Genomic DNA, 24,290 nt, shown 5'->3' on the forward strand with positions numbered 1-24,290 from the left:
TTTGCACGAATCTCAAGAATGATCCCTGGAGCCTAACAATTTACGGAATTCCGTAATTTTACGGAAGAATCCCATGTCTGTATATCTTCAGCGTATTACCAATACCTGTCCCAATATAGACCAGTTGGTCTAAGAGGACGTTAAACCCTAATAGTCAGTCAGTCTCTCTCTCCACAGCCACACACACGCAAAACATACACACTTACATAAAAGACATAATACCCAAACCACTCCCCAGCCCCAAATCACACGCACACAAAAACTACCTCTGGGGATGGTTCCAAGGCCTCTGATGTCCACCGAGGGACGGGCTGTCTTGAGTATTTGATCTGCAGCAACTCTCCAACTTCCTCAACAATGTCAAGTGCCTGAAACAAAGCCAAACTCACAATTAGATGACTGACATGATGAAGAAAATGATTGCGTAAACAGCAAATTTCCAGTATTTTACCCATAAATATCTTAAAATGCTGGAAATTAAATGGAAACTAATTACCCAATGCCCCCCAGAGTGCCTAATATCGCTGGCCTAAAAAACCCAGAAGTAGATCCCGGGATGGAAAAGAGGGAGTCTTAAAATGGGGGTAAATGTACAGGTTATAAACAGAAAATCTGTACAAATTGGGTCTTAAAATGGGGGTAAATGTACAGGTTATAAACAGAAAATCTGTACAAATTGGGTCTTAAAATGGGGGTAAATGTACAGGTTATAAACAGAAAATCTGTACAAATTGGGTCTTAAAATGGGGGTAAATGTACAGGTTATAAACAGAAAATCTGTACAAATTGGGTCTTAAAATGGGGGTAATTGTACAGGTTATAAACAGAAAATCTGTACAAATTGGGTCTTACAATGGGGGTAAATGTACAGGTTATAAACAGAAAATCTGTACAAATTGGGTCTTAAAATTGGGGTAAATGTACAGGTTATAAACAGAAAATCTGTACAAATTGGGTCTTAAAATACGGGTAAATGTACAGGTTATAAACAGAAAATCTGTACAAATTGGGTCTTACAATGGGGGTAAATGTACAGGTTATAAACAGAAAATCTGTACAAATTGGGTCTTACAATGGGGGTAAATGTACAGGTTATAAACAGAAAATCTGTACAAATTGGGTCTTACAATGGGGGTAAATGTACAGGTTATAAACAGAAAATCTGTACAAATTGGGTCTTAAAATGGGGGTAAATGTACAGGTTATAAACAGAAAATCTGTACAAATTGGGTCTTACAATGGGGGTAAATGTACAGGTTATAAACAGAAAATCTGTACAAATTGGGTCTTACAATGGGGGTAAATGTACAGGTTATAAACAGAAAATCTGTACAAATTGGGTCTTACAATGGGGGTAAATGTACAGGTTATAAACAGAAAATCTGTACAAATTGGGTCTTACAATGGGGGTAAATGTACAGGTTATAAACAGAAAATCTGTACAAATTGGGTCTTAAAATGGGGGTAAATGTACAGGTTATAAACAGAAAATCTGTACAAATTGGGTCCTAAAATGGGGGTAAATGTACAGGTTATAAACAGAAAATCTGTACAAATTGGGTCTTACAATGGGGGTAAATGTACAGGTTATAAACAGAAAATCTGTACAAATTGGGTCTTACAATGGGGGTAAATGTACAGGTTATAAACAGAAAATCTGTACAAATTGGGTCTTACAATGGGGGTAAATGTACAGGTTATAAACAGAAAATCTGTACAAATTGGGTCTTACAATGGGGGTAAATGTACAGGTTATAAACAGAAAATCTGTACAAATTGGGTCTTACAATGGGGGTAAATGTACAGGTTATAAACAGAAAATCTGTACAAATTGGATCTTACAATGGGGGTAAATGTACAGGTTATAAACAGAAAATCTGTAAAAATTGGGTCTTACAATGGGGGTAAATGTACAGGTTATAAACAGAAAATCTGTACAAATTGGGTCTTAAAATGGGGGTAAATGTACAGGTTATAAACAGAAAATCTGTACAAACTGGGTCTTAAAAGGGAGAGACCAACCAGTTTCTGTGAGAGCTGCAATTCATGCTTGTAATTAAATACGGCTTTGAATAAGATAAGGATAAGGATACCAATTCAATTACTCCTGTGAGGTTACCCTAATGGAAATTCGGGCTGCTTTCTCACTGGAGAAAGCGAGCTGCCAAACAGCACAGCGCTACCTTTTATTCTTTCAAGCCTTGGGACTTTCCCTGTGAACTTTGGTAATTTATCGTGCACACAGGGGTGTTCGGACACCGAGGAGAGTCTGCAGAAAAGTTGACTGCGAAATAAATCCCTCTCCGAACATGGGGATCAAGCCCACGCCGATACAGTGGAACCCCCCTTTTACCACCTTCACAAATCTGAGAAAAGCAGGTCTTAAAAGGGAGGGAGTCTTTAAATGGAGGTACATTTACAGGAGCTATCAACAGAACATCTCAGAAAGAAGGGTCTCAAAAAGGAGGAAGTCTTAAACAGGGGGGGGGGGGGGGGGGGGGGGTTCTTAAAAGGGGGGGTTCCACTGAAGCAACAACTGGTTTAGCGGCCAGTGCCGCTACCGACTGAGCTACTTCCCCGCCAGTGCAATGACTGCCTACCTTGTCCAACATCTCCTTGTTGTGTGAGGCAGACAGGCAGAATCGAGCACGGGCTTCGATGATGGGCGTGGCAGGGAATCCGGCCACCACTGTTCCCAGTCCTCTCTTTAGGCACTCACGACTGAACAGACTGCAACACACCATAAGCTACATTAAAACACACTCACGACTGAACAGACTGCAACACACCATGAGCTACATAAAAACACACTCACGACTAAACAGACTGCAACACACCATGAGCTACATTAAAACACACTCACGACTAAACAGACTGCAACACACCATGAGCTACATTAAAACACACTCACGACTAAACAGACTGCAACACACCATGAGCTACATAAAAACACACTCACGACTAAACAGACTGCAACACACCATGAGCTACATTAAAACACACTCACGACTAAACAGACTGCAACACACCATGAGCTACATTAAAACACACTCACGACTAAACAGACTGCAACACACCATGAGCTACATAAAAACACATTCACGACTGAACAGACTGCAACACACCATAAGCTACATTAAAACACACTCACGAATGAACAGACTGCAACACACCATGAGCTACATTAAAACACACTCACGACTAAACAGACTGCAACACACCATGAGCTACATAAAAACACACTCACGACTGAACAGACTGCAACACACCATAAGCTACATTAAAACACACTCACGACTGAACAGACTGCAACACACCATGAGCTACATTAAAACACACTCACGACTGAACAGACTGCAACACACCATGAACTACATAAAAACACACTCACGACTGAACAGACTGCAACACACCATAAGCTACATTAAAACACACTCACGACTGAACAGACTGCAACACACCATAAGCTTTTTTTTCCCCCAATGTAGAACTTCAAACTTGTCAACTTAAAAACTGTTACAGCTTTTAGCAATGCACAGTTAACAATTTTAAAGGCAATTTAATGGCCTCTCCTTGCAACTAGAAAACATGGCAAGCAAAATTTAAAAAAAAGAGAACTGTCAAAAACAGTCATAGCCTTTTGCAATGCAAATTTAACAAATTTAAAGGCAATTTAATTGCAGCTAGAAAACAAGTGAGAGAGAAAATTATCTGGATGTGAAAAAACTCTGAAAGATTGCTCCTTATCCTTTAGGAATTTTTACCAAAAATCTATATTTCATAAAAAAACCAATGTGGTTTCCAGGTGAGTTCTCCAGACTGTAACTGCTAAATACAAAAAGAAAATAAACAAGAAAGGTTTGGTCATGGAACATTATGATTGTAGACGAAACGAAACATTTACAAGTACGTCAACCTAATGGTCTTTGTAGTTGAAAGATACACAAATAAGAACTAGACAATTCATTTCGAACTCTTTTGTCATCTTGATGAAGAAAAGTCAACATCTACTGAAACGAGTTCCAGTAATTGTCTCATACTCAAAGCTATTTGTGTGTCCGTCCACTACAAAGACAATCACGTCAACAACAAAACAAAACACACACAAAACAAAATAACTTAAAGAATAAAAGACCATTACGTCAACTTATCCATGAACCTTTTGTCTATACCTTTCTTTTTACATTTAGTCAAGTCTTGACTAAATATTTTAACATAGAGGGGGAATCGAAACGAGGGTCGTGGTGTATGTGTGTCTGTGTGTGTCTGTGTGTGTGTGTGTGTGTGTGTGTGTGTGTGTGTGTGTGTGTGTGTGTGTGTGTGTGTGTGTGTGTGTGTGTGTGTAGAGCGATTCAGACTAAACTACTGGACCGATCTTTATGAAATTTTACATGAGAGTTCCTGGGCATATCCCCAGACGTTTTCTTCATTTTTTTGATAAATGTCTTTGATGACGTCATATCCGGCTTTTTGTAAAAGTTGAGGCGGCACTGTCACACCCTCATTTTTTAATAAAATTGATTGAATATTTGGCCAAGCAATCTTCGACGAAGGCCAGACTTTGGTATTGCATTTCAGCTTAGAGGCTTAAAAATTAATTGATAATTTTGGTCATTAAAAATCTGAAAATTGTAATTAAAATTATTTTTTTATAAAACGATCCTAAAACAATTTAATCTTATTTTTCATTATTTGCTGATTCCAAAAACATATAAATATGTTATATTCGGATTAAAAACAAGCTTTGAAAATTAAAAATATAAAAATTATGATTAAAATTAAATTTCCGAAATCGATTTAAAAACAATTTCATCTTATTTCTTGTCGGTTCCTCATTCCAAAAACATATAGATATGATATGTTTGGATTAAAAACACGCTCAGAACAAGCGGTGGACAGATGATGCTACGAGTACAGTGGTACTCCCGACGAACGACCCCCCCATCAGAGACCCTCTCCCTTCTCAGACCTCATTCTTGCTGACGGATTAGTTTTGCTATATAAATCACCCCCCATGGCGGACTCCCCCCAGAACCCGATTTGCGACCGACTAGTTGTTACAATTTGCGACCTTGTAACGACATTTTCAAATCAAAACCTAACAAAAAATCGTAACGTTTTGCTTGAATCTCTGAAAAAAGATCGCAAAAATCACTCGGCCGGAAATATAACAGACGACGCGTTTAGGTCTCGATTGCGCATGTCCGGCGTTCACAATTTTACGATCCCAACATGCCCTTTTCTTTGTCCACTTCCTTTCGAAAAATCAACAAACACACGCGCGAGCATCAACGATCTTCTTCTTCGACCATGGCTTCGAACAACTCTCCTTCAACTTCAAACGCTCAATCGCGCGGAAAGAAGAGGAAAATTTTGACTCTGGAACAGAGGATGGAAGTGGTGAAACGGAGCCGTAAGGGCGAAACGGCAATTTCAATCGCGCGGTCGTTTGAGGTAGGAAAAACTCAGATTCAATCGATCGTCAGCGACCAAGAAAACGTGGTCAATCGATGAAATCTTTCTTCAAACCAGTGTAAAATGTGACAGGTGTATAGTCCTCTTCCAAATACTGACACCCATATGAACATAAACTCTTTTGACTCCCAAATATTTTTTTAAATACATGTAGAGGATACAATTAAAGTAAAAAAAAAAAATAGAAAAAATACATACCTCTTGCTTTTTATTGAATTAGATTATCAAATTAATTCACCAAACCACAACTGTAATTATGCCACAACTTCGACGGACCCTGAAGGTATTTCTCTCTTTCTCTCTGTCACTGATTTTTTCTCTCTCACTGTCTTTTTCTGACCTGACCTCACCCCCCATGTAAGACCCCCCCCTTTTAAGACCTAAATTTTTCAGATTTTGGGAGGTCTTACATGGGGAGTACCACTGTATACGGTCTTGCGGAAAAAATGCAGTGCGTTCAGTTTCATTCTGTGAGTTCGACTGAGCTTGACTAAATGTTGTATTTTCGCCTTACGCGACTTGTTTTTTATTCTGGAACATTAGCAAATTATAATTCTTTTTAACAAAGACGTACGCAATTTTGGAAGGCATGTAGATGAGCAGGGGTACCACAGGGGAGTCCTTGTTGCCGTAGATGATGAAGCCTCGCTCATGCAGCCCCTTGCGGAAGTAACGAGTGTTCCACTTCAGCTGTTGGATGCGGCGTCGCCCTAATTCAAACCAGGTCATCAATTAATTTCCTTGCTAAGACCTAAACAATTCTGACAAAAATCGGATTTTAAGGGAAAAATTATAAAAAAAAAATAAAAAAAATGTGTATATGGGATGGGGTGGGGGGTACCACTATACTTCAGTTGAACCCCTTTTAAGAACCCCAAATTTAAGACTCGCTGCCTTTGAAGACCCCGTTTTCTCAAATTCTTTCTTCATAACCTCTGTAAATGTTCTCCCATTTTAAGACTCCCTCCTTTTTCATAAGCACTTTTCTCCTATTTTCATGTCTTAAAAGGGGGGTTCTGCTTTATTTTGTTTTGTTTGTTTGTTTGCTTAACGCCCAGCCGACCACGAAGGGCCATATCAGGGCGGTGCTGCTTTGACATATAACGTGCGCCACACACAAGACAGAAGTCGCAGCACAGGCTTCATGTCTCACCCAGTCACATTATTCTGACACCGGACCAACCAGTCCTAGCACTAACCCCATAATGCCAGACGCCAGGCGGAGTTCTGCTTTATATAAACCATCATTATGTTTCATGACAATGCAACGAATGTCTTTCCTGCACTCACAAAAAAAACTCCCTCCCTTTTAAGACTTTACAAAACAGCTCTGTTTATTGACCCGCGTGGGTTCTAACAGGTCATGCACATGATATTCCACGCGTGTACAGTGGGACCCCCCCCCCCCCCCCTTTAACGACCTTCAGAAATGAGAAAATCAGGTCTGAAAAAGGTGAGAGTCTTAAAATGGTAGAGAATTTACAGAGGTTATGAACAAAACATCTGAGAAAAGAGGGTCTTAAAAAGGAGGTAGGGAGTCTTAAATTGGGGGTCTTCAAAGGGGGGTTCCACTGTAGAAAGAAGAAGAAACAAATGCAACTCCTCCGACCTGGCTGTCTGACTGACTGACCTTCCTGTGGGTTAGTGCGTCCCATGATGCAGGACATGGTGGAGATGATCTGCTGGGTGACGGGGGGAGACATGGAGCAGGAGTAGATGGCGCTGTGGGAGTTGGCACGCAGGTGCCTGATCAGCCGCTGCAATAGACAACAACATTCCTCACAGAACTCATACATCAGACGGTCAATAGTCTATTTGGTTAGGACGCTTGCCTTCAGTGTGAAACGATCGGGGTTTGAATCCTGGCCCCGCCTGGCGGGTTTAGGGTGGACATTTTTCCGATCTCTCATCCACGAGACGGGGTCACAGAGTTATTTTCGGAATTTGTCTATTCCGATAACAGGGCTTTGAGATTTTGTTTCTTCTTTTGAATTTGTCGTCCTCATACACAATAATTCTACATATCGTCAGCACAACATCAGCATACACATCATCTTTTCTATCCCGTTTCACTCTTTTCTCTCAACTCACCTTGGAGCCAGCGATGTAGCCTCCGCAAGCACCAAAGCTCTTGGTGAAGGTGCCCATCATGATGTCAACATCATGGGGGTCGAGTCCGAAGTGGTCAACAACGCCGCGCCCGTGCGGCCCCATGGCACCCACACTATGCGCCTCGTCCAGGTAAAGATAGGCCTTGTACTTCTTCTTCAGGCTCACAATCTCTGGCAGGCGTGCTAATGAGCCCTCCATACTGAGAAAGATACGAGAGTTGAGGTGATTTGGGTTTCATGTCACCCTGAAGACATCGGCTATCAACAGCTGGCAAATTATGGGTAAAGAAATACTGAGACACTGATTCCTGTTGTGTTTTCTCTATTGTTTTAATGATTTGAGTTTGTCTGTGTGTACAAGTTTGGTATGAGTTTATTTCGAATAATCTTTTAGCCCAAGGGTGCTTGAAAGCAAAGAAATGACACTTGCAAGTAACTAGGTTTGCATGAATGAGAAGCATACACCCATTTGTTTGTTTGCTTTTCATTGTTGCCAAGTTTGCTTCACAAAATGCTACATGACTTAATTCCCAATGCTCATCAAGAATAAACAAATAAATACAGATTTTACACAAGCCCAGTCACCCAAAACATATACTTCCCACAAACAAATTACATGTAGAAAATAACAAAAAAAGTCCAGAACTGTCAGCGTCCCTGAAAGGTAACAGACACGGAACAGTACAAAAATCGACATTTCTGAAAAGCACTAAACTTTGTCAGTTTCTTGCATACTTGGTTTTTATAACACATAATCAATAGCTTTATAAGCTCTTCTTTCCTATTTGAGCTGCAGCCATTTCCAACACCATTTTACTCTCCACACCCCTCTCTGATTCATTCACACTCAAATCCTTTCTTGGTTTAGTTGGAACAGAAATAATACCTGTAAACACCCTCCACAACGATCAGTATTTTCTTCCAGGGACGGTGAGTGCGTGGCTGACCTTCACACACGGCATCTCGAAGTTTGTGTTCCAGGTCCTTCATATCTGTAACAGAGTAAAGCGAATTATAAGTCCTACTGATATTGTATGTTTTAGAACAGCAACACAAAATATTAAAAAATTCTGATTTTGGTCCAAACAAACCATACAAACATGAACGTTCAACTATAGCTCTTGTAATCAACTCTCTATCTCTCTCTCCCCCCCCCCCCCCCCCCCCTCCCATTCTCTCCCACTCTTTTGTCTTCCCATACAGTAGAATCCTCCCCCCCCCCCCCCCCCCATACACAAACATTCTCTCTCTCTGCATCTGTCTCATTCTCACCCCCCCCCCCCCTCTTTCTTTCTGAAAGCAGTCCCATTAGTTTACAAAGAGACCTGGAAAAGCAAAAATTTCCCCAGCATAACTGGTTTAATCTTCCGGCTAACGCCCATAACAACAGAAATACGCAACAAACTACTCACCGTTGTGCTTGTAGACGCGAATTAAAGCCCCAGTCAGACGGGAGCCTAGGATGAGCGAAGCATGGTTCAGCTCGTCACTCAAGATCAGGCATCCCTGAAGAAACAAGCATTACCAATAAAGCAGAAGGACGGGTGGGTTAAGGTGGAGATTTTTTCCATCTCCCAGGTCAACTTATGTGCAGACCTGCTAGTGCCTTATCCCCCTCCGTGTGTACACGCAAGCACAAGACCAAGTGCGCACAGAAAAGATCCTGTAATTCATGTCAGAGTTCGGTGGGTTATAGAAACATGAAAATACCCAGCATGCTTCCTCCAAAAGCGGCATATGGTTGCCTAAATCATTAAATAAATGGCGGGGTAAAAACAGTTATACACGTAAAAATCCACTCGTCTAAAAACACGAGTGTACATGGGAGTTTCAGCCCACGAACGCAGAAGAAGCAGAAAACAAATAAAGCAGAAGCATGTAACTGCTGACTGCAAGATTAAATCTAGTTTATCAAATTTTTATCAAGTTTGTCAAGTTTTGACAAATAAAATGAACAGACACACACAAAAAACTTCCAAGTAATATAAGCTCATCATTCAAGATAAGACAACCTTAAAACAACAAGCATAACTCATTTAGCAGAACTCCATAAGAAGCCTGGAACTCTGGCTCAAAACTGATTCTGAGCAATGTCAACTCTACAACAAAAGTACAGGCAAATCCGGATAAGACGAAATTGAAGGGACCGAATTGTTATTGTGTCCTATCCGAAATTTCGACTTGGTCATAGTACAGTGGAACCCCTCTCTAGCGACCTTGAAAATGTTGACAAAAATCGGTCCTTATGGAGGGGGGTCCTTACAGAGGGAGGGGGCGGGGCCACAAAGAAAGTCACCTCAGATTTTCTTAAAAAAAGAAAACAGAGAAGTTTGAGTTGCTGACGACCGTTTCCTCAAGCAAACTGCTTCGATTTCATGTTTGACATTGTCGATGGTGTCCACCAGTTCTGGTGCATGTTTCAATGCAAAAAGAGTTAGTTTCTGAGCAAGCATTTCTTTACAGCAGTCCCTGCAATGATGAAGGCCCTCCGAGAAAGAGAGTGAAAAATCGGCCACCGTTCTCAGCATCGCGTATCTGTGTGTAACCTCTTTCATTGACAAGATACTCTTGTTTCCCTGCAGCCTTGACCAGTGAGTCGGTTACCTAATCTGTGAACCCTTCAGTTGTGTTGCTTTGTCAAAAGTTGGACACAGTCAACTAGTTTTGCTCTGAGTGAACAGTGCAGCTGGCCTCAATTAGCCGGTGACACCTCTCTGGCCACAGCACCAAACAGTACATGGCTGGGGGGAGAGGGGGAGAGAGAGAGGGGGGGGGGGGGGTAGCTGGCTAAACTCAGTGGGGTGTCCGGTGTCACTGAAGTCAGCAGGAAGAGCATTGGAGAGAAATAGAGTGTACTCTTCCAAACAATTTCCAAAGATCAGTTGTAGGGCTTAGGGTAGCCAGTGAGGGAGAGTGGTTTGTGTACAGTCCGACTGAAGAGTGAAAAGTCACTGCCACAAGATCGGCATGCAGTCCGAATAAAGCCAGACAAGAAGAATGATTATGACATGCGGCTCTATCTGCTGGTGTTTTTTTTATTCAAACTGGTTTTCAACGCTTATTCTCACAAAGCATCTGCACACCTGCCTCTGCCTCTGTGCTGTGTTTGTGTGGCTGCTTTCGTATGATGTCAGTGCATGGTGAGTGCGTTCACTGCCTTGTCACCACTTCCCCACCTTTTTCAGAATGTTTTCTTGGAGTTGGATAATTCTCCTTACTCCTCGCCCCCTCCTTACTCCTCGCCCCCTCCTAACTTCAGTTCATACTTTATTGCGTGCCGACTGACCAGTCGGTGTGGCGTCCGTGTAGAGAAGAAGGGAATAAGGTTACACAATGCGCTAGTGTGAGACGCCAAGTTTCGTGTTTCGAGTTGCTGTAGTAAATATAGAGTAAACTTTGTCTTTGGGACTGACTTTCTGTTGTGTGCTATCCGTCTTTCGACTTACGTAAGAGAAATCCCATTTCGAGCTCAGGGTACTTTGTACACATAGATAAAGAGGGATAATTCCGGACCAGAATTTCTTTGTGTGCTAAGCGAATTTTTGACTTAACCGTTTGTGAGTTAGCTGGATTTGCCTGTAAATGAAATAAACTGTTTATCCAGTTTTGCCAGTTCCGTGGAATCCTCCTTTTAAGGCTTCCAAACATCCAAGAAAACGAGATCTTAAAAAAGAGGGAGTCTTAAAATGGGGGTAAATGTACAGAAAATCTGAGAAAACGGTCTTAAAAGGGAGGGAGTCTCAAGTTGGGGTGTCTTTAAAAAGAGGATCCACTGTATAATAAAAGGACCAAGAAAAAAGACGTACACCTTGCTGGTGACAAAAATGAGCAGGTGAGATAAAAAGCAGTCTTATTCACCCACCTTGCTCACAAGTGCAGGCATGTTCATGGAGTTAGTGGCAAAACCCATGGGCACTGTGATGGCTGCCTCTGTACCCAGAAAATCCGCAACCAGACTGTCCAACTCACGGTGAATGTCCAGGTATCCTGCAACATCACGTATGAAAGTGAAACTAACTTTATCATTGCTATCAGCATCAACAGACACATGACTCTTTATTGTAAATACAAGTATTGCATGGGAAAGTGTTGCTTGACTGCTCCTAAATTAAATCGATGTCATGTGGCAACAGCAAAGCAAATTCATATCATCACACTGACTAAGCAGAAATTCAGAAACAGATTAACTGCCAACGTTCCAAAATCAAGAAGAAAACAATGCAAAAACATGAATGGTCAGAATTTAGAATGTTTAATTTTTGACAAAACAAGACATTCAATTCATAGTACATCAACCCAATGATAAGTATAGCCAACAGACAAACAAATAATCATAAAACAAAAGAAATCAATGACAGAAACTTATCCGAGTCCTTGTGAGTACATCATGGACCCTGACGGCATCTCCTTGCCAGAGATCTTACATCTGAAGTCTTCAATAGCTGGGTCTTCAATCAATCAATATGAGGCTTATATCGCGCGTATTCCGTGGGTACAGTTCTAAGCGCAGGGATTTATTTTTGGCTCACGTAAGTGTAGCCTATGCGATGGTAAACTTTGTCTGTCTGTGCGTGCGTGCGTATGTATGTATGTATGTGTGTATGTCTGTGGTAGAAACTTTAACATTTTTGGCTAAACACCGAAATACTCATTTCACGTGGTTAATTTTCAAGCACCATCTTCAAATTATTGAAGCAATGATCAACATTGTGTCGGCATGTGTGTAGTTAAAGCGTGTATCCAAAGAAAACGGGTGGTGGGGGGTTTTGAAGGGGTACAAGCAGTTGACTGATTTGTGTCGTGTTTGGCATGTAGACGGCAGGTCAGGTGTCAAGATCAGGTCAGGGGTCGCGCGAAGGATTGTGGTCCAGTTCTCACCTCGCCGATTCGCCGGGGAAGACGATTTCATGTTGTTCGGTTTCTAAGCTCCAGAAAAGTAAATAAAGAAGATACCAAAGGGAGATTTCCTACAATTTGATCTGCACAGCGTGTTTCCAATGTCCACGCGAGGAAGAGCTGTCGAAAGCGCGGCAGTCAGTGTCGATCTTGCAGCCGTATCCCGGTAAGTTCAGAGACAGATCTAGTGTCTACCACTCTGATAACGTGTCACCTACCGTACTTTTCGGACTATAAGGCGATACTTTTTTTTATTTTTTTACTTAAAATCGTGGGGTCGCCTTATACACGACGTCGCCTTATTCTCGGATAAAATAGGTTTCACGAGCACTGTGAACTTGAAATCAATGAGCAACTAACAACCATTTAAATGAACACAATTCAAGCAATGTTGATCGCCGAAAAAATTACCTGAACACTAGTTGCGTTGAAACACGACAGTCGACAGTCGGTCTCTTGACACTTCAACTGGGTACCGCTTCAACTTGCACTTCGACTTTGTCACTGTCAAGATGCCGAAAACGAAGAGAGCTTCATACGATGCTGCCTTCAAGATTAAAGCCATCGATCTTGCGATACGACTGGAGAGCAACCGAAAGGCAGCGTTCGAACTAGGCCTGAATGAATCCATGGTTCGCAAATGGCGTAAACAGAGAGGTCAGCTGTTGGGATGTAAAAAGTCACGCAAGTCTTTCCGCGGAAAAGGTGCACGCTGGCCAGAGCTTGAGGCAGAGTTGGAGGACTGGGTTAATCTTCAAAGGGCCGATGGTCGAGGCGTTTCAACCGTTCAAGTTCGATTGAAGGCAAAGGAGATGGCAGCGGCGAAGAATATTGACGAATTCACTGGGAGTGCGTCATGGTGCTTTCGTTTTATGCGGCGGAGGAATCTGTCGGTTCGCATGAAGACAACAATGTGTCAACAGTTACCGCCCGACTTTGAAGAGAAACTTGTCAGTTTCCGAAATTTTGTTTCGCCTTATGCACGACACCATCGCCTTATCCATGGCATCGCCTTATTCTAGGCTTTTTTCATTTTTTTTTTAAAAAGTAGGGGGTGCGCCCTATACACGGCAGCGCCTTATAGTCCGAAAAGTACGGTACTGTTAATCCGTTTTGTTTTAATTTCTTTTTATTTCAGCAGACACGGATGTCAAACACAGTGCTAGGCAGTCACCTCTAGTGAAATGAGTTGATCTAAAGTGCCTGTAATGTTTGGATGTCTTTGCTCGTGGTTCGATTTATGTGAATTTCAAGACTTGCAGTAGAGTCTCAAGTTAAGTTTACTCTGCCCGAAAAAAACTGTCCACCATTTACTTGAACATGCAGATATAAGGAAACGGAATGAATCTGTTCTCAAAGTCAAAATGATCACGATTTTTTCCTCAGATTCAAAACATGCACTGTCATGGTTTTGTCTGTACAATTTAGTAAGTCTTAAGTACTTTGCAACAACTTCCTTGAACGTGAAAGACAGTTTTTGAATGCTAGATCTGTATCGCGTTTCATTCCAGACTCGATCCTCTCTTTGATTGTAGATCTACTGTTTGCTGTTTACGCACTATCATATGATTCGCTATGTAACGTTTGGTAAGCTTACCTTGCCACAGCTTTCTTGTCTTTGTTGGCATTTCTGGCTGTGTTGACCGTCAGAATTATTTTAAGAACCAGGCTGCTGCAGTCGACATGTTTCGCATATTGTAGGGTTACCATGCTGCATAGGTAAAGTGGCTTGTATAACCTGACTATTCTGTTTCAAAACACTGTTTATATTTGTGTAGGTTGTAGTCATCATAACTAATCGCATTTTGCCATTTGTTTCAGAAAGGAGGTTAACCTACAACAAGATCGACGCTATGTCAGATATATGCCTCAGCCACATGAAGACTTCCGAATTTAGATCTACTCGGCATGGTGACAAGTCTTGATGAAAAGTATAGGACTGAGGACAGCAGTGGAAAAAGTGCCCACATGGCAGGTACCTAACCTATTACCCTAGTCATTTTATCTGTTTGCCTTCTTTTGAAAATTATACATGGAGTTGATATGATGCGTTAGTTTTAACTGTGTGTGTGTGTGTGTGCGTGTGTGTGTGTGTGTGTGTGTGTGTGTGTGTGTGTGTGTGTGTGTGTGTTTGTGTGTGTGTGTTACGGAGTGAGTGAGTTTGTGTTATGTTACTGTTTGTTGATTTCTTACGGGAGCCTTGAAGGCTTTGCCTCTTGTTATTTTATGCAATTTATATCGCGCACATATTCAAGGCGCAGGGATTTATTTATGCCGTGTGAGATGGAATTTTTTTACACGATACATCACGCATTCACATCGGCCAGCAGATCGCAGCCATTTCGGCGCATATCCTACTTTTCACGGCCTATTATTCCAAGTCACACGGGTATTTTGGTGGACATTTTTATCTATGCCTATACAATTTTGCCAGGAAAGACCCTTTTGTCAATCGTGGGATCTTTAACGTGCACAGCCCAATGTAGTGTACACGAAGGGACCTCGGTTTTTCGTCTCATCCGAAAGGGTCTTAAAATGGGGGTTCCGATGTACAAAGAAACCACACACAGTGTTTTAGCAGACCAAACATCTCCATTTAAGTGATGGTTTTGCACATACCCAGTTCCTGTCGGCTGGCGCAGGTGCCCACGCCATATTTCTCTGTCACTCTCTGAACATCTCGTCCGCACAGTTCTTTGTTCTCCGCAAAACCCAGGTAGTTGTACGATCCAAAGTTCATCACTTTCAACGTTTTTCCGGTCATTCTGAACACAAAAACATGCATAGAATGAATTATTGCAGTCCATAACTACGACAATGTTTCAGTTAATTAAAATACACATCTCCAATTCCTTCTTGACTGCTGAACAGTTTGTTTGCCATGTGACAAAATGTAAAATTGAGTTTGAATTTATTTTTGTTTTGAAAAGCTCTGATCCAAACCATGTTTTCATCATCAATGATGTCAATGACCATCTTCAAGGGTTAAAATGATTTTGGATTTTTCAAACTTGTTCGAATGAATGCCACAAATGATCAGAACAAAAATAACCATAACAAATGCCTGAGAGAGAATTACAGGTTAACAATAAAAATTAGCTATTTTACTTTTAACTGTCATAATAACTGAATTACAGTAAGAATGCTTCAATCATTGTTTTTTAACCACCCACTTAAGTCTTAACTAACATATCAACATTTATTGAACACAAAATAAAACAAGAATTTTTTCACACTAAATAATATTCCTTTATTGAAATCTAACCCAGCTCTCTCCTGCTCCCCGTACAAATTCCTCCCTTCTGAGCCCCCTCCCCAGGGTCTTTCATTAAGTTTTTTTTTACAGATCACAGACTTCATAATAATCCACTCACCTCAGGTTCAACCCTCCCTTAGTACCCACCCATCCAGCCACCCCCGACAACCCCACCCCTTCCTGAATCTCCATGCTATGTACATCTTTACAGTATTAAGATAATGGTGTCAAAACACACACATACGTGTACAAACACATGCTCACAAGCAGCACAAACAGTAAACTGAAAAATAACAAGGGAACAGGATTGGGAATGGGCAACACACATTAGCTGTGAACTTCTTTTTTTTCCAATGCAAAACTTGTGAAACTGAAAAAACACCACTTAGTCATGCAAGCATGCACAAAAACTCATCAGTAGCTTTGAATTTTGATGTGTACATGTACCTATGTGTCTTATGGTTTTCCATCTCCACCCCCCTCCCCACTCTCTCTCTGTTAACCACCTACCCACCCCCACCCTCCCTCCCTCTCTGAGCAATGCAATAGCATCCTAAACATGTACCAGAAAAGGCAATAGTAAGGTCAAACATTTAAAGCAAATGACACAGGGAAAAAATTAGTACGTTGCATAAACAAAAATGTCAACACTTGATTTAATCTGTGTAAAATTGTGGATTTTTTTTATTGCACAAAAACTCAGTTAAAGAATGCGTGAGACTGTTAAATATTTAATTACCATAAATTAATAAATGACATGTGTACATACACTTATAGACAGATTCAGAAAGTTCAGTACATTGTATTACCAGAATGCTTCTTCAGTTAAAGAGCTGAATGCATTAGGCATAGTTACATAAATTAAAAAAAAAGTCCTTTTACATGTATTCTTAAACTGTTTGATAAGTTCTTTTTTAATTAAATAGCAGAGACAATCTGCAATTATTTTTTAAGTCAAGCCCAAAAAGCTGTAAGTGAAACAGTCGTGATTTTTGCCCACAGAGAATAAAAATGTTAAAATTGTGACAGTGTTGCAAAAATCTAGCTATAAACACCACATACGTAATATTTACAGAGTGATCATTTTATCCCAATACAAATAAGGCAACAAGGAATACAACAAGAATAGCTATTATAATTTCAAATGAGATGTGAAAAAAAGCATAAAAAACGGACAAAACAGCTTCTCAGTCATTTCTAGTGTGCACATATCCTTCAAAATATATATTTGTTTAAATCCAGTACACCGTGCAGTTTTTTAGGAAGTACAAAATTTAAAAAATTCTCAAAACGGTGTTGACTACAACTACTCTCGCAGTGATTCACTTAGTTCTGTTCTAAACAGAATAACTGATTTCAGGAAATAGCTCTGTCTGGGCTTTTTCTTGAAGATAAGACAAGCTCAGCTATATATATATGACTAAGTGCCAAAAGGTGCTCACAGAACAGAAGACGACTTTGTTTTACAATAAAAATGTTTCTAAAAACGTGTGTCTGCTGAAAATTGGTGTGTGTGTGGATGAATGTGCGAAAAGATAGTGGACATAATTTCGTGTGTCTGACTTGAACGGTTTTGAAGTTATCTTTGTTTAAAGTCAAAAATAACGCCAAAACCGGCCATCTGAAAAAGGACATCGTGATACCTCGTGTTTTGAATATGCCACAGAAAAATAACAAGAAGCACAAATGAATTGCATTTAGTTTGATTGAATGCCTGAAACATCGCTTTACAGACGAGACCAAACGTCAAATCTAAATCTCGAGAGAATTTTTTTTTTTCGATAACCGAATTTTAAGGTGTCGCACGCAAGATGATTCGTCATCACGGCATACATTTTTCAATCGCAGATATTTACTAAATTTCTTTTTCAAAAACTCTGGAATTGATGTCGACACGTCAAGCGATAACGGTGTATCAAACTGCTGTCTTTCAAGTAATCCAGCAAAGACTGCAGAACTTTTGAACAGCATTTTTGAAAACGATTTGAAAATTTCGTCATATCTTGCGTGCGACAAAATGTTCGGTAATTAACGGTTATTTTCTTTTAAAAACAAAATTTACATGTACAAAGATCTACTTCATTTACGGAACCACGTGACACATTCTGTGTTCAAAATTTGTGAAGAAATCACGAACCACGATTGCGCTATCAAGTGTTGAAATTATGTCGTCAACATCTTTTCAGATCTTGCGTGCGACACCTTCTTGCGTTCAACATAAAATGTCACTACCTTATCGAGTTTAATGGGTAAAACTAACTATTTGTTGTCTTAGTTTAATCTTCTTAATTAAAAGCGTAATAAAACCGAACTTCTAAGATGAATTTTAATTGAGATTAGCGAAAGAGCGGGCACGCAAGTCGACCTTAAAGTAAAAGAATGATAACACGAGCGTTTGTCGTGTTGTCTTGCGTGCAACACATTGTCCAAAAAGGAAAATGTATATTTTTCTCAGACGTTTTTTAAGTTGAAACCTTGAAACTTCACACACATTTGGGGTTTAATCGCCCCCATGCATGGTAAAAGTCTTGTTGACCCTTGTCAGATTTCAAGGTCACGGCTGGGTCACATGTGGTTCAGAAAACGGATGAAACATATTTTTTCAGAGATTTTTGAAGCTAGAACCTTCAAACTTCAAACAACGCTTTTGCTTAATGATTGTTCAACATGGAGAATTCAAGGTTGATCCTTGAGAAATGTGAAGGTCATAGCAGGGTCTCGTGTGGGTAAAAAAAAAACATAACCTTTTTCTCAGAGTTTTTCAAAGCAAGAACCTTGAAAGTTCACATTTTTGGGCTTAATAGCCTCCATACACGGTTAAAGTCTTGTTGACCTTTGTCGAATCTCAAGGTCACATGGGCAAATCAAAAACACGAAAATGCATCATTATCTCAGTTTTTTTTTAAAGGGAGAGCCTTCAAACATCACACAACTCTCAACTCCGACTTAAAGAAGTTAAGGTAGATCCTTGTCACATGTCAAGGTCACAGAAAGGTCTCGTACGGGTAAAACAAACAAAACAAACAGATAATATTCATTTTTTCAGCTTTGTTGTTAGCTAGAATAGAGGCACATGCCACCATTCCATTCAACATGACTCATAGAAATGTATGATGTATGACGTAATTGCATTGTGTGTAATGACGCGGCTGCCTCTGTAGTTATTCCAGCCTTTGAAGAAATGGCGTTTTTCCTTGCTTGGACACATTTTTCCTTTTCTTGGATGTTTCAGGAGTTTGGGTGAGTTTGGTGTATATGGTTGAACACAATTTAAAATTTGCATAAAAGTGTATTAAAATAAACAGTGGTAGCCAGTCTCATCTGTTGTGTCGACAATTTAATCTCTTTTGTGTGACCTCAACTTGACCCCTCTGAATGCTCTCAATCATGGAAATTGACCACACTTTGATTATAACCAAACAACATCAAAACTTTGGAATGTGTGAAGTTTCAAAGGTGTTGCTTAAAAGGCGTTCGTGAAAATGACAATTGTATGTGTCTGACTTCAATGCGACCCCGCTGCGACCTTGACGTTTGATTTTATCAACCAGACTTTCATCATGTGTGAATGACTTCAAACACTATAAAACTAGTTGAAGAAATTGACAATTTTTCAAAGTTTAAGCCAGATGGCACTGCTGTGACCTTGAAATTTGACAAACATTAACCAGGCGGTCACCTTTTTTAGAAAATATCCTTAAAGGATCTTTAACCTTACTGTGACCTTGGAATTTGATGAGGTTTAATTTAACTTGCGTAGTGTGCCAAGTTTCAAGGCCCTAGCTTCAAAAACATATGAGAAAACCTCATTGAAAAATGTATATGTTTGACCTCAACGCGACCCTGCTGTGACCTTGACTTTTTCAACCAGACTTTAATCGTGTGTGAACATTATACACTAGAACTGTGTGTATTTTCAAAGCTCGTGCTATAAACGCGCTGAATAAATTGAAAATATTCCACATTTGGACCAGATGTGACCCCGCTGTGACCTTGAACTTTGACAAAGATTAACAAGCAGGTCACTTTTAATGAGGTTTTATAAAAATGCTGAAAGTATGTGAAGTATGTAAAGTCTAACTGATCTAGTATTAAAACATGTAAGACGTGACAACGACAATTTTCCAGTTTGCAAAGGAAATTTAACCTCGCTGTGACCTTGAAATTCAATGTTGTTTAGTGTGATGTGCACCATACCTGGAGGTCATTATACTTTGGTTGTGTGCCAAGTTTCAAAGCCCTAGCTTTAAAAACGTGCGAGATAACCTTAATGCTATGACTCAGTGCCGTTTTGAATGATATAACGAACAAAATTATCGTTATTTGTAAAATCATTTGGGTAAATTTATCTTTTCTTTTCGTAATTGGGTTCCAGCATCTGTTGTCTTAACAAAAATCACAATATCAGTCGTGTTTGTCAACTTTTATTTTTTAGCCCCTTTGTCCGCTTTTCGTGCGCACCTTTTGGCACTTAGTCATATATATATATATATATATATATATATCAATCAATCAATCAATATGAGGCTTATATCGCGCGTATTCCGTGGGTACAGTTCTAAGCGCAGGATTTTATTTTTTATTTTATTTTTTTAAATATATATATATATAGCTCAGTGGCTATGAATAAGCGAGCAGTATCTGCTCAATATGATAACTTTTGTTCCCCAAAACATGGACATGAGTGTTAATTATCCACTGTGATGCATTGGTACAGTGGACCTCCTTTAAAGACCCCCCAATTTAAGACCTCCAACCTTTTACCACCTTGCATTTACACATTTTCTGTGCATAACCTCTGCAAATTTACCTCCACTTTCAGAATACATGTACCTGTTTTTTAAGACCTGATTTCTTCACATGTGTGGAGGTCTTCAAAGAGGGGTTCCACTGTAGCTATCCATCAGTTTGTTTGTTTGTTTGTTTATTTGTTGCTTAACGTCCAGCCGACTACGCAGAGCCATATCAGGACGAGGAAGGGGGGGATGAAGGGGGCCACTTGTCAAGCGATTCCTGTTTACAAATGCACTAACCCATTACTTGTGTCCCAGCAGGCTTTAGTAAAACTAAATTAATACCTACTGGAAGATTACCAGTTTCCAGTATGTTAAAATAGGCTTAACCTATCTACTGCTGGACTTACATCAGTATCCATCAGTGATCAGTGCCACTGTAGCTATCCATCAGTGATCAGTGCCACTGTAGCTATCCATCAGTGATCAGTGCCACTGTAGCTATCCATCAGTGATCAGTGCCACTGTAGCTATCCATCAGTGATCAGTTCCACTGGGATATAGCTCAGCTTAATCTCATGTCTCACCATCAAGGAATACAACTCTTCCACTGTAGCTATCCATCAGTGGTCAGTGCCACTGGGATATACATGTAGCTCAGCTTAATCTCATGTCTCACCATCAAGGAATACAACTCTTCCACTGTAGCTATCCATCAGTGATCAGTGCCACTGGGATATAGCTCAGCTTAATCTCATGTCTCACCATCAAGGAATACAACTCTTCCACTGTAGCTATCCATCAGTGATCAGTGCCACTGGGATATAGCTCAGCTTAATCTCATGTCTCACCATCAAGGAATACAACTCTTCCACTGTAGCTATCCATCAGTGATCAGTGCCACTGGGATATAGCTCAGCTTAATCTCATGTCTCACCATCAAGGAATACAACTCTTCCACTGTAGCTATCCATCAGTGATCAGTGCCACTGGGATATAGCTCAGCTTAATCTCATGTCTCACCATCAAGGAATACAACTCTTCCACAGTGCACAAAAGCCCTGACAAAATTATTTTCAGAACATCATAATTCATATATCAAGCTGGTAAAAGCTGATAACCCAACATCACAAGCTGACACATATTGTTTTGGGAACTTAAGCTGATGCATACAGTGATTTAATTAAGCTTTCAAGTATTCGGCTGACATCTGGTGCTCCCGGTGTCGGCACGATGCCGATTTCCGACATATGGGTTTCAATCAGACAATTTTCATCTTGTTTGATTAAATAAAGGAATACTGGCACAATCAAACTAAAGTGAACACTTCAGTAACCAGATCGATTTTTCTTTTTCAATATTTTGGCAAACTACCTTTTTCAGGATGTTATTATGTAAGTATGGAATGATTATTATACTAGCACAATTTTCCAAAATCATTTTATCATTTACAGGACCTTGGTTTTTGACACAGTTTTCAGAACTGTTAAATCACCTGAAAAGAAAAGAAAAAGTGATACCTGCAGCCTCAAAAAGTTGTAGTGTGCCTAAAAACGGTCTGAAATATTTATTGTAAACAGGCATCAAACTCGACATACTGATGCTGACCTCTGCACATCCATCAGTTTAAGTTTATGATCATGAATGAATCAACTTCTATTCTGCCTTGATTCACCACAAATGTGGTACAGGCGTGCACATATTCTTAGTTCACCCGTAAGCGTAAAGCTGCTGAACATTAACAGCAAAAATTACAACAGAAGAAAGAAACAAAAAGATGCACTCCATGACTCTAGTTCAGTGATATTTGCTGTACATGTATCAAGCACACTTGGTGAAAGAAAAATCGAAAAAGACAACACACTGGCCTAAAAAAGCCAAAAGGGAGACAAAGAAAAAGGTGTTAATAGTGATACGCTCAATCATTCATACATGTATCATCACAATAATCTGCAGCAGTAAACATACTGATAGCTCGGATTAGCTTTATTAAAAGTAAAACACATAAAATAGTCGTAATTTTCTTTCTAGAAATTAAACATCTACAGCAAGATGATAAGAAGCCGGACATATAATATATACATGTAGGAATATATAAGCATCCCAACAAAAATGTAAGTGTTGAGGGATTCGAACCCTGAACCTTCCACACTGAAGGCCAACATCTTATCCACTAGGCGCCTGTCACTTCATAATCAAAAAACAGTTATACGGTTTGTGAACAAGAATAAGCTCATCAAACTGGAAATATCATATAAAAGCAGACGACAATTTGTATAACCAATCAGAAGACGAGCGGGGATAAGCAGCCGAGGCTGTTGGTACAGAAGAGGGAAAATGTGAATAACCACAAAAATCTGTTAGTATGGAGAAGAAATCTCTACACAGATGAAAGGAAAAACTGTGGACTACTTTAAAAATGTAAGCTGGTAAAAATTGTCAAAGCTTGAAAATTCAATACAGCAGGAACTTCTGCGCGACCAAAACAGTGCAACAGAATTCACTTCTACAGGAATACATTTAGATACAGCCAATATCTACAGCTAACTGCTCTGAGATTAAAGGAACAAATATGTTCAGAATGACAAGAAAAATGATGCCATCAATATCTGTGCACAAGGTGGTTTTTGTCTGTAGCATGAATTAACCCTGCTCCTGATAGTGATATATATATATATATATATATATATTTTGACCGTTGAATATATGGCTTGTTTTGTTTTGAGTGAAAGCAGCTGGCTGTTGATATTATCATAGAAATTTTCTTCCCTTGATTACACTCCTATTAAACTTAATTCACACATCGAGGGTTTTTTCTGTTTCACCAATTAAGCTACGAGTCGCTCAGTCAGTACCAGGTCCCTAGGACATAGCCTCGAGGAATCACAAGACCAAAACAATTATGTAAATTCAGCTGCACACACAAACAGTACACTAAAGGCTTATTCATTATTCATACATGTATTCTTTCTTGGTGTGACAATAAACCTCAATAATAGGCCTGTTTTAGTGTCAAAGGTTTGATATTTTTTCAGTGTATTGCTTGTGTGTTCTGCTTCATGTCCGCAATACACAGGAACCTTAACATGTCTGCGTTGGATTTGCATCTTCAAGTCATTATTAAATGTTACAGTCAACATCGTTTTGGGTGGCAACGCACAGGCCCATGCAGGCAATTGCTTCACTCAAGTGAATGATACATAGATCTGCACACAGCATGCTCTTTTAAAACACCTGGTGTAAAAAAAACCATCAGTTTCCTGACACCCTACAACCAAACAATCACACCACATTCAGTGAGAAGAAAGACTGACAAATAATTTGCAGTCATGATTGTTTTCTAAACAAAGCACACATTTTACAGCAGCCACTGTATACTGTGATCCCATACATTTTCCCAAACCGTGGGATATCTGTCCTTAATCTGATCTCAAAAGTCTAATCAACTGACGTCAAAGCGTTATGAGACACTTTTTAACAAAAATGTGTCTTCTTTTATCTTGCAAGTTCGTGTTTCTGTGAAATTTGCAGAGACTTCCGTATTGCACCTTTTGAAAAATTACGCCTAGAGCGGAATAAACGCAGTTATCAATATTGAAACTTTTCTTTCGATTTTACTGGTAAATACAAGCAAAAAGGAACAGACCACGACTATTTCATATGGTTAATCCACTCATGGCACTAACATTTATTCCCACACACATATTGTATGCATTTAGAGCGCTTACGCCCTTTGTATGTCAGATCTTATGGAGTGTAATTAAGGTGAGTCAATATAACAGGACAGAGATTCCACAAGTCACAGTTTGGCAAGAAATG

The 24,290-nt window shown here is 39.8% G+C and overlaps 1 protein-coding gene across 3 annotated transcripts in view; it reads right to left on the reverse strand.

Annotated features, from left to right (window-relative positions):
- LOC138951813 (serine palmitoyltransferase 2-like) overlaps positions 1–24,290 on the reverse strand; it is a 47,958-nt gene that overhangs the window by 10,504 nt on the left and 13,164 nt on the right. For 2 of the 3 annotated variants that reach the window (XM_070323365.1, XM_070323364.1), the window contains exons 4-12: positions 15,102–15,247; positions 11,449–11,573; positions 8,999–9,092; positions 8,473–8,578; positions 7,567–7,786; positions 7,106–7,232; positions 6,050–6,185; positions 2,601–2,730; positions 267–368 (exon numbers count right to left, since the gene is read on the reverse strand). In XM_070323365.1, coding sequence (XP_070179466.1) covers positions 267–368; positions 2,601–2,730; positions 6,050–6,185; positions 7,106–7,232; positions 7,567–7,786; positions 8,473–8,578; positions 8,999–9,092; positions 11,449–11,573; positions 15,102–15,247 — 1,186 coding nt within the window. Of the gene's footprint in view, positions 1–266; positions 369–2,600; positions 2,731–3,404; positions 3,451–6,049; positions 6,186–7,105; positions 7,233–7,566; positions 7,787–8,472; positions 8,579–8,998; positions 9,093–11,448; positions 11,574–15,101; positions 15,248–24,290 lie in introns of those variants that run through there. The other variant, XM_070323366.1, reaches the window with a different exon arrangement.

The sequence above is a fragment of the Littorina saxatilis genome, linkage group LG17, assembly GCF_037325665.1.
Source record: "Littorina saxatilis isolate snail1 linkage group LG17, US_GU_Lsax_2.0, whole genome shotgun sequence".
Lineage (NCBI taxonomy): Eukaryota > Metazoa > Mollusca > Gastropoda > Littorinimorpha > Littorinidae > Littorina > Littorina saxatilis.